This window comes from Poecilia reticulata, chromosome 12 (assembly GCF_904066995.2).
Source record: "Poecilia reticulata chromosome 12, P_reticulata-male-v2, whole genome shotgun sequence".
Lineage (NCBI taxonomy): Eukaryota > Metazoa > Chordata > Actinopteri > Cyprinodontiformes > Poeciliidae > Poecilia > Poecilia reticulata.
In genome coordinates this window covers 13,753,666-13,765,687 of record NC_088841.1, presented here as the reverse complement: position 1 = coordinate 13,765,687, position 12,022 = coordinate 13,753,666, and the positions used below count along the sequence as shown (strand labels likewise).

The 12,022-nt window shown below is 38.8% G+C and overlaps 1 protein-coding gene across 8 annotated transcripts in view; it reads left to right on the top strand.

Annotated features, from left to right (window-relative positions):
* Positions 1-12,022, top strand: part of rgs3a (regulator of G protein signaling 3a) — a 142,223-nt gene that overhangs the window by 101,273 nt on the left and 28,928 nt on the right. For all 8 annotated transcript variants that reach the window (XM_008424364.3, XM_081613060.1, XM_008424367.3 and 5 more), the window contains one exon: positions 7,285-8,262. In XM_008424364.3, coding sequence (XP_008422586.1) covers positions 7,285-8,262 — 978 coding nt within the window. The remainder of the gene's footprint in view (positions 1-7,284; positions 8,263-12,022) is intronic.

Below are 12,022 nucleotides of genomic sequence, written 5' to 3'. Positions count from 1 at the left end.
CAGGAAGGAGCGAGGAGGAGGAGAATTTATGTGCTCTTCTATGCCGGCGCTCAAGATTTCTGACAGCTTGTCTAATTGAAATGAGTTGGTCTTAATGTGGTGAATGGGAAAGGTGAATTTAGCATTACGTTGAATTCATTAAACCATCAGCTGCCACAGATAGGCAAAGTAGACTTGTGCAAGGGATCTTGTCAGTTTAATTGCTTTCTTAAAAACAGAAATGATGCAGCAAATTAAAGTATAGAAGGAAAGATAAAGATGGCACCTTGTTTCTGGTGAGCGTGAAGGGTTTAGGGGTAAGATATACTGACCTGGGAAGTTATATAAGACCTACCTTTAGCTTTTGGAAAATGCACGGTGCAGCTGCTCCCCTTGGGATGGGTTTCTTGTTGCCGTGGTAACTATGGGGACACACGAGGTCACATGATTATCCCTGGGCGATAGACTGCACGAAATAGGGCTATTTTTCCTCCCCAACACATTTGACTTTCAAAATATTATTGTTTTTCACAAAGTGGGACAGTGCCGATCTACATATAAATACAGATCATATAAATTCAAAGTTTGTTTGCGTTTGTTTTTTTCCCCCCCTCTGATCTGTTTCTCTCAAACTCGAGACCTAAGCCTAATTGAGGAAACAAAACTGAACCCGGCTATTTGTTCAGTGTATAAAAATATGGCTAAAAAGACTAGCAGCTGCTGCTGAAGGCTATAGGGGTCACTCTAAAAATGTGTGAGGGGCGGTGTTAGAGAGGCTATAACTTGTTTTCTTTCTTGAGAGATTTTTTTTAATGACACGTGGGAGTTAGAAATGTCTGGGTAGATGGGGGAAATGCTATTTTTATTTTACCTTATATTTAGGAGAAACATTTTAATTTCCGAAATGCATGAAGATTCTCCTTTTGGATCAACAGGAGCAGAGTGTGCTAAAGGCTTTGGTTAATATCCTAAATATATTCAATTTTTTTCAATGATTTGTGAACATTTGTTAGATCCTGTGTGTTTTCATTCAGTTGCCATTTGGATCCTCACCAACAACTTTGATACATAACATTTGGCTACATGTTTTGGATTGGCTGGCTTTAGATACGTTTGTTCATAACATTTAAACTCACAGTGAGGAGGCTTTATAACTCACAGGAGCCAAATCTGAGAACCCAGCTTGGCTGCCTTCTACCACTTAATGCAAGCAGTGATACCATTTCTAATGCGATACATCAATGTCACATAATGGGAAAAGAAAGTCGCCAAGCCAAAATGTTTTTTTTTTTTTTTTTCAGCTTTACTGAGGAAGTAGCGTGGCTTTAATTAGAATTTAGTCACTGAACCTCTCCACTCCGAACGTCTCCCTTCCTCTCCCACTTACTCGTCTCATTTCTGTGTCATTGCCATTCACTGACTTCCCTCCTCCCTTCTGCTTGTCTTATCCACTTTGTCACCTTCATCTATTCGGGCTCTCGCTCCGCATCTCCTTCTCCCTGCTTGTTTAGTTCAGGTTTTGTTTGCTTGCCTAATTGAGTCAGTGAGAGAGGCATTTCTCTGTTGAATCACTGCTGACTTTGCGATGCATTCGAGAACGTGTATTGTGCACATGCACGTGCACAATACACATGTGCTTGCATGAATGGAGGCTCAGAAGCAAAGAGCTGATGCACCCCGGATGGCTGTTTCCACGTTAGCTTGCTCGTTTTCTTTTGCATTTAAAACTACTCTTTTTTTAAATTTTTTTTTAAGAAAAGCATTTTGAATTGTGTTTGTTTGCTATTGTTTTATATATTTGGATAAGGAATAATTGTGAGTTTGAACAATGAAGCTCATGTGGCTTTTTTTGTTTGTTTCTGTTTACGTACGTATTTTGTGCAAGGAATGCGGAAAGAATTGTGTATCTGACAAGACAGGTGACTCAGTTGTGTCTTAGACCATAACCTTAATAGAGAAGAGCTGTTGTGTGAGACTGAGTATGTAAGATGGGTTAACCAAACTCCAGAAAGAACCAGAAGCTGCAGCTGCTTTAGGCAAAATCCCACATGATCTCACGATAACAACGTCCCATGATACTTCGAAATTAGCAATGGTTGCAAAGCAACGTACTGAAAATATGATGATCTTCAGGAGGTAATCAAAAACACTGACTCTCTATAAAATATAGACATGCTCTATATATGAAAAAAGGACAAGAGAGAATAAAATGGGGGAAACACAGTGGCTTCACTATAATTTATTTCCTTCCCTGCTTTCACAAAAAGTGCATTTCTTTCTAAAAATACCTCCCAAGTACCCAGAGGAAAATTGAGAAGTCTTAATGTCCTGCTTGTGCCAGTACTATGAACCATTAAAGGGGGATCACAGGAAGGTTAAGAACACTCAGAAGTGGAAAATGGGAAGCCTGTATTCCCTTCAGGCAGCTATATGAACCTCTTAAACAAAGGAGGAGAAAGTCTGTCGTGTCTTTCACAAGCTCAGCTTCCAACCTCAGGCATCAAATTCCACCATTTTTAAAAAGCACTCTTTGGATTATCAAATAATGAGGACCAAACTGTGAACTTTTCCTCAACTCAAGCCTACAAAGTTTGCTTGCAGTCTAAACTTTTGCTGCTTTAAGCTAGACACAGTGAAATCGCAAAACAGAAAAATCCAGCTGCTCACAAAGAACAAAAACAGAATTTTCCAGGCACCAAAGCACCACTCAAAGGCTTTACCATTTTCTTTTTAGTTTGAAGATATTCTTATGGTTATTAAAGTTATGCTGAACATACCATATTTTGAAGTTTTCTTTGTATATTTTGAACAGGATTTCTGTCAAATAATGAAAATCTCAGGAAAAATTTTCAATTTAAATCCACCTACTGAAAAACTGATGGAGTCCGCTGTCTTGTTCTTTGGACTTTATAATATGGAATATAAAAGTCATAATTCAGAAACAAAAGGACTTTTTACATTCCATAGATTTAATTTAGACAATTTTGTCTTTTTTCTATTCTCATTATCCTGAATACACATTTATTCAAACATATAAAAGGTAATTTTGTAGCTTGTTAGGCTTGTAAATTAAATTCAACCGAGTCTAACCTAGAAACCAACAAGAACATAAGCATTAACTTCTTTTTTATTATTTTTGAACACAAATGTGAAGAATCCAAAACCATAAAAGTTGTACTTAGTTCAATGCTAATATCAAACTCTATTTGAGTTTGAGTTTGATAAAAACATTCTTTATGTTTTAAATGTGTACATGCTCCAACACAGCTTCTTTAAATTGCTAAATTATTTCCGTCAATTTTTGTAGGAGTCTACTGATGACTCATTCATTTGTTTGAAAGACCTTCAAAATCGTGCAAAAATTATGACCAGTCACTTTATGTTTGACTTGTAAAGCAAAGTAAAAAAAAAAAAAACAATGAGTAGTTTAAAAGTTTTGCACAGCCTGTTATGAATGTAATCCCAGATCTACTTGCTAAAAAAATACTTACTTTACAGAGTTCCACACAGATCCGAATTGAGATCGAGCAGTCGCTCGTTAAAAAACCTTTCCAATGCTTACATACGTCTTATTTGTTCTCTTTTCCCTTCACTTTGTTTTTAAAGACCAGTTTTAATTCCCCAAATCACTGTAAATTCAAACATCCTTCACATAATGCCATTTAACAAAGTTTTTAAGAAAGCAAAGTAAAAAAAAGGAAACAAAAATCATACAGTTCTTCCCGTCTTACCTTCACCCTTCTCCCTTTTCATGCCTCTCGCTTTCCATGCATTTACATCCCTACACAGTCATATAAGCAGTTATACCTATATCCATCAGCACTTATTCATATGAAGAAATGACATGAGATGAAGTTAGTCCAAGAAGATTCACATACACCCCGGTTGACTAATTCCAGAGAAGATAGAAAATCTATAAAGGGGCCCCAGATTTTTCCAAAGGCTGCCTTTCTTTCACGTTATACTAAATCTTTTCAGGCTTGCAGTAAGAACTTTTTTTTTTTATTTTTTATTTTTTTATCACAAAACACTTTGATAGAATATTACGGGAAAGAATAGAAAGGAGGTCAAACCAAAAAAAAAAAAAAAACAGTGTTAACTGGATCACAGACCTCAGTGCCTGTTTTTCAGTGTCTGATTCTGGTTCCATTACCAGCAGAGAATTACACCGTACCCCTGAGATACGAGATACACCTGTAAGTGTGTGAGATGGAGCAATTCTTTTATCAGCGAGCGAAACCCTCCTTGATCTTAACACAGTATCGTATTACCAATATCCTCAGTGGCCAGATTAATCAGATGCTGCACGTAGCTTTCTTTTTTGTAACCATTGAGAGCTTAACAAATGCAAAATATGTCTGCAAATAATTCTGGGGCACAGTCTCCTCAATGCACTCAGATTCTGATTATACCACATACTTGAATAACAAGTCAGCTAGCACTTTTCTACTTCACTCCTCTCCAAAATATTCTAGTTTATGCTAAGCCGTCATCAAGAAACAACCCAGATACTCTAATCCCCCTTAACTGCATCCATGAAGGTCACAGTCAGACGAAGCGAGAAAGAACCCTTGAGGATCAAAGTACCCACTTATTCAAAGCTTGTAGTCAGAGTCGGTGTAGGTTTCTTAAACCTCTCCGTGTTCAAATCGACATAAAAGGATTAAATCTTGTGGTTGGCTGACGAGGCAAATCCTTTCAGTCATAGGTAGCTGACAATAAACACATGCACAACTAATATAATATCTGTGTTGTCTGAATATAAACAAATATGTTTATAGATTTTTGGAACCATTTAAACAAAGAGTTTTTAAATGGACCGAGAACACTTTTTTACTCACAAGTATTATACAATTTTACTCTTGTTTTTTTGTACAATTGAATAGAAGAAACAGAATTTTATTTTTAATGATTTTTATGTCAAACTTTTATACAGTGTTCTGAGAAATTAGATAATAGTTTAAAGTAATGTTTTTTATTGATTATTATTGAACTCTTTGGAGGTTTTAAGTATAGTTTATATAACTTGTTTCTATCTTTAGAATATCTACATATCTGAGAGAAGACGACGTCATTTCTGGTTGAAACATAACAGTATCTTGTGACTGCAGATCGACATCATGGGTTTAGTCGTACATCACAATGAAGCCCTTCACAATATTGAGAGCTAACCTCAATATACAGAATTGATTTGACATACTTGGCTGAAGAGTTTAAAATTGTACAGGGGGTTGTAATTTGTTTGATTACAGTCCTGTTATATGTGGAAAACAATCCTTGGTTTTGATCCACAAACAGTGTCGGTAAAACTCTACTTCGGGTTGATGGCTAATGTTTTCATACAGTTTTAAGCCTTTTTTATGTAATTCAATGCCTAAAGCTCCAGTCAGAAGTTTACTTTCAGACATTGCTGGCTTGGTTATCATCCTGTTTGGTGTTTTGTTCCAGGATGGGATGATTATGTGACATAAACTTGCAGTGAAACCCAATAAAGATTAAGCTCCACAAGCTTGAATTTGTTGTGGATTTTCTTCTGTCCACTTATGACTCCAAAGTACATGCATGCCCACTAATGCTTGGAAAAATGCTCTTCAGCAAGATGCACTTGGTTTGTTCTGTTGGTAGCTATCAATATAGTTCTGGTAGAGTTCTGGCTGGATGTGTAAACACTCTGGTCAGCAGAATTGGTTTAGTTCATTTTAGTGGTTTGTTTCCCAGCATTGACTCAGCTTTTAAGCACAGTCAATAAATTTTTAATAGAGCGAATGTTGGGACTTCAAAGAGTTCATTCCGGGACCTTAATCTTGATATGATTTCTCCATTTCTACACCAGTTGTGTGTTTTGGGGTTGCTGTGGTTTAATAGTCCGAGCGGTCCTCTGGCAAATGGAAGGCCATGACTTTGGTTGCAGCTTTGATTTGAGGACAAAAACAATAAACTTTAAAGAAGCCTTCCAGGTTGCAGTATAACTGTGTTAATAATGTAAGAGCATGTGTGGATGGATGTATGATCAATATAAATTACAGTAACTTTAGAGTTAAAGTACTTACAATGGTTTGATATGACTTAAAAAATATATATAATTTTAGTCCATTTATTAGTTTCTGCTTGGACAAACCAGGTGTGTCTGATTTTTAACAAGGTGACCAAAACAGTCACCCAAAAACCACCAATTATAAAATTATATTCACTCTCATGTGTATTTTAAAATTTCTAGAACTGTGAGAGGTCGCAGTGCTGTTTCATTGGTCATGTCCATTTAAAAAACTTCAATATTTTCTAAATGGTGTCAAAAGCTACGATTGTTTGGCCAAATAAAGAAATTGCAACTGTGCTGTTATTACTGTCCAAAAAAAACATTCAGAAGCCAGAAGTTTCTCGTTAATCCGCAGTGAACGATTAAACTAAAACCCAAATTGTGACTTCTAATTTCCATAAACAGTGTGACTTGTTTAAACCTCTTGCAACCTTTTGTCATATTTGCAAGCAAATTCTGTGGTTCTGATCTGGTACTGGCCCACTCAAAATGAATTTGTAATGATCCACCCACAGGGCTCAGTGAGCTTGAATGTGGAAACAGGAGGAGGTTAAAGATGCATTTTAAACCGGCAGATTTTGAGAAGGAGGTGAAGCAGAAAGCAGAAAATATAACTTTCCATGCTAAACTGGGGAAAGGAAGTATTTTATATTGACAAATATTATTCAGCAAAGAAATCAGTGAGGAAGAAGACAAGGTAGTGAAGGGAGAAACTTCTTCTTTTCTATCATTAGGGGTCCTGAAATCCTTATTAGCAGCTTAGTTTGAAAAGACCACTGCAAAGACTCTTGAAGTTTGTAGCAGCAATGAAGAGAAGACTAGTAAATGACAATATGAAGTTCCTGTCTGCATTAATGAAAAGATGTGTCAGGCATTTTTTACCCAGACTGGTTTTTACCCAGACTATGGTTTTATGACACCTTGGAAGCTCGACTGCCAGATTTGATCAGTTTTTCTTTTATCCTCCCACTGATTCTGTGGTTGTATTTGGGATCTGTTTCTCTGTCCCTTCCAGTCAAAACACTGAGGTCAACGACAGGACTGCCATAGCTTAAACTGACACTTTGACCTTTTAAAAAGACGTTAATATTGCATACTGTTCCCTCAATGTTGCATCTCATAGCAGACGGGGGTCAACACAAACATGTAATGCTGGAGAATGAACCGGTTGTAAAAGACAATTTGCAGTTTGTATTCTGCTGCTCTTTCAAGCAAAATCTAACCATCTTTCCTCCTCCTGTGTTTTTTTTCTTCTTTGTCTTTTGTAGATGTTGGAGCCTAAGGTGGATGCCTCTTCTTGTGAGCTGGGTGGCGTAGAAGGAGACAGGGAAAGTGTGGGCCTCCACATGCCGACGCACAGCCCTGAAGGTGAGGACAGCAGCCTGTATCCCTCCAGCCCCTCGGAGCCTGCGACGCTCGGAAGTCCTCATCCCTCAGAGCCACTCACACCTTTGGATGAAGTCTACATGCCCCTCGGAGGTCTGTTGGGATTGGGGGACCGACATAAGGTGCCTCCCACACCACCTCCTTCCACAGAAGGCGAAGACTCAAAGAGCATAGACGGGCACGAGATGGACATATGGAAAGAGAGTAAAGATGTGGAGGAGAAGGCAGCGGAAGAAGAGGAGGCGTTGGAGGAGGGGAACAGCAAAAGGAGTCAGGAAGGGGAGAAAGATGAAGATGCAGAGGAAGAACATAGATATGAAGAAGAGGCCAACTTAAACCTCATTGTGTCAAACACAGACGAAGACAATGTCTCCGAGCCTCCTGACACTAATGCTCCTCCTTCCTCCTCATCCTCCTCATTTGTCATCCCCGAGCTGCGTCTCGATCGCTCCTTCAGCGCCGACGCCCTCTCCTCCCCCAACACAGACGAAGAAGAATACGACGAGGATGAGGAGGAAGAGTCAGAGGAGGATGACGAAGACGACAGCGATGACGCTTACTTACAGCGAACTGACAGCAAGCGCCGGAGCATGGTGGAGGGCGCCACGTGTGAGAAGCACGGCGGAGGGCGGCTCAGCGTGCAAAACTCCCTGCGGCGGCGCACGCACAGTGAAGGCAGCCTCCTGCAGGAACCCCGCACGCCTTGCTTCACCTCTGACAATGCCATCAACTGTCTGGAGGCGGGGGGTGTGCACCCAAAGGGTGGCTGGACGCTTCCTTCACCCAAAACCTTAAAGAAGGAACTGATGAAGAACGGGGGCTCCATGCACCAGCTATGCATGCTTTTCTCTGGGAGGAAGGTAAGCAAGTTGAGTCTGAATGAGATTACCACAAAACAAACATAAAACCCAGCAACACATGCATACACATGCATATAAAGGCTGGTTTATATTACTTTTTAGAATATGATTTTTAACTGTTTTATTAAAAGTGTTACTTTCCCTTAACTACATTTCCTTGACACATTATACAGCCTGCTGTCTGTGTAAAAAGGATGACATCAAGTGGCGAACATGAGAAAGTACACAAGAGGAATCTTATGATGCTTTCAAATTTCTACCAAGCATATTGACAGTGTAGCACAATTTTCAGTGCTATGCAAAAGCATTCATACCCAATCACAAACTTGCATACTTTTGGAGAATTTTATGTGATAGACCAACACAAAGCAGTGCATAGATGTGAAGTGAGGAGATTTAGTGTGCAGCTTTCTGCATTTTCTTTTTACCAATAACATCCATTACGGTCGGCATGAGTTGTTAGTTTTTCCATAAACTCTGACTAGCTTTCTCGTCCCTACAGAAGATGAGCAACTCGACACCATCGCGATGCCGCTAACAATGTTTCATTATAGAAATTGTCTGTTTAGAGCCATGTGCAGTGCTAGTTTTCTACCACAGATGGGCTAAAAAATGTGTACAGATCAACTACATCTATGTGTTTGCTGTGTCCCCTAAGTTGGGGAGGACTATTTGTTGTTGTGTCAGTAGGTTTTCAACGGGTCGTCCAGAGCTACCATGGATGTCTCCTTACCCAGATTGTTAGATTATGGGAACTCTTCTCATCTCTGCCACTCCTCCCCCACCCATGTCTTGGTAGCTTTGCTGTAGGTGCCATCTTCTTTCCATTTCTGATAAGAGATTGAGCAGTGCCCCATGAGATTTGCAAAGATAGCTTTGATGATACAATGTAAATACTAACATTTTCCTATATGCAATTAAAGTTGAATCTACTTTTCTTATCCAAAACAAGTGTGTAAAGTTTTAAGCTCAATATTTATGTCCACTTTTTTACCAATAAGCTTTATCTTCAACACTCTCTGACACGTTAACACATGCACAATTAAAGACTGGATTTTAATAAAATGCATATCTTGTATAAAAAACAATATACTAAATCAAGCAATTCCAACTGATGAAAAGTTGTTTGTGTTTGCATACATATACAACCACAATTATGATTATAATTAGTGATATAGTCAATGGTTACAGCAGGAGTAGGAAGCCACAGCTAAAGAGCACTCATGTATTGAGAAACTTAATATTGATTCTCGTTTGTGTAGCAGTAATTCTCTTTTGCTGGCAGCAGTTCCTAAAGTTGACCAGCAGAGGGGAGCATCGCATCCCTATCGACCAGCAGCACTGTGCTGTTTTCATCAGTTGTGCAGAACTTAAACTGAAACATCCTTCTTCCCATGGCTCACTTGTTAGCTGAAAAGTGTTTTGACACACACTTTTACATTTCTCTCGCATTTACTGTAGCGCACACAAATCATCTTGCTCTGCTCCACTGCAGACAGAGAGTACGTACACACACGAAGAGCGTTGACAGACGAAGAGCGAATGGAAGTAAGATCAGGAGGACAATCACATCAAGATTCTGTTGACATTCACCGGACTTAATGACAAACTTGTTACAGAGGTAATCGAGAGCACATTTTGTCGCCAAACAAAATCACAAGTGCTGCTCCTCCTTATCTGCTTCTCCCTCCATCAGTCTGTCAGCACACTCGACAGCCTTAAATGGCTGTGAGTGCACTCTGCAGCAGAGGAATGCAGCAGACGGAGCTGGAGCCTGTTTGTCTTGGCAGATTCGAGGGTAATTTTACTACCTATTGGCGTCATGGACACATTTCCTTTGAGGGGTTTGTTTCCACTATTTGAAAGGATCCTTAAACCCTCCACCAACACTTTTAATATTGTAAATATTGCAACATTTTGAGAAGCAGAATGGGTTGTGGATTTCTGTTCGTCCCCAGAGGACGAGAAGTTTATTATTTCACCTTTGGACTGATTTGTTTGGAAATTAAATGTATGCTTCAAACATGGACTTTAATCTCATTGGCTTTCAGCATTTTACTGGTTCAAAAGACTTAAAGACAGATGACCTTTAAAATAAAATATTTGCAACATATAGTACTAATAATGTAACTATTCTAATGATTATGGCCAGATGCTTGCACATAATCTAACCTCCAATAAAAATCTGTTGTTTTGAAAGGTTCTTTGGAATGAGTTTCAAGAGTTATTTTGGTTTTTATAGCTAGTCACTTTCACCTTTTCTTTTTAGCACTGAAATGACTTTGTTTGACTTTGGTTTCAGATTCAGTGCAGTTCCTTTCATCACTAAATAATCGAAATTGTTTCATTGATTTACTTTGTGTTCAACCTGACGCATTTGGCTCATAACTTTAATATGGGGGAATCGTGGCTATTCTGAGAATTGCAGAGGAACCTGCGAGAATTGCTTTGGTGTCCCACCACTTCACTATCTGAAGCTCTTTGTGTCACCTCTGTTTTCTCCTGCCAGGCAGTGTTTACTTGGCCCTTAATCGGCACCAGCTCTGCTCCTGTCTTTCTTTCCGCTCTGCACTTTTTCCTCTCACTGGATTTTTTTCCCCTATGGGCCATCAACAATGCAAGTAGGGCCAACGACATTCAAGGAGACGCTGAAGAATAAATTGTCTCCTTAGCCAACTCAGAATATTTGTTAGATAATGTTTAACGGCGCTGCTGCCAGGGAAAGAAGGACAAATTAGGTCAGAATTTTCTAAACTCAATGTAAGCTCCAAATATGTCTTCCACGTCTATACACTCAAGTTTTTGCTAATTTTTCTTTACAAAAAGGATAAGCTCCATCTGGCTGGATGTGGAGTGTCGGTGAACATTAGGAGTAAAGTCTCACAGACAATTTGATTTAGATCTGAAGTTTGATTAGGCCATCCTAGCAAATGGATATGCCTGTGATTCTAACCATCGTTTCTCTGACTACAAGAGATTTTCTTGTGATACCTCCTATTTAGTCCCTCTTCCTAATGATGCAGTTTCCCTGTCACTTCTGAAGAAACCATTTACACAGCATGATTATGCCATCATCATATTCCACTGCGGGGAGGGTCAATGCATGGCGATGTATATTATTAATACTTTGAATCAGTTACACAGGCAGCTGTGCTTACTAATTGATGACTAATGATCAGAACTGGTTGTACTCCGGTGTGTTTTTTGTAATATGTTTTAGGTCTTATGCACATCACACCTTTCAGATTTTTGTTTGCAAGTTAGTTTGAAAATCATTTACAATCATTCACAATTATTTACTACTTCCTGTTGTCTGTCACATATATAAAAATTTGGGGTTATAATCTGATAAAATGTGGCAAAGTTCAACGGGTATGGATGCTTTTGCAAGCTACTCTAAACTACTACCATGAGTTCATTTTCATTTTAAATTCACTTTGAAAAGTCATGCTTTATATCACTTGATGAGAAATATAGTGCTTGTTTGGTCTATTTACTGTGTTTTTCACAAGCCAAATATTTTGTTCATGAGGTCATAATGCTTGTTTGAAGATGGAGTAAATATCAGCGCTCTTTGCAGCGGTTTGCAGGAAACGATTTTAATATGTTTACGGATGCTTGGATTTTCAGGATGTGCCGATCATAAGCTGAGTCAGGCAGGGTGAGATGGAAATTGGTTGGAATATGTTCAAATTAAAAACAGGGTTTGCTAAAAGTGTTGGTCAGACTCGGTTGCTTAAAACTGGATTAATATAAGCTT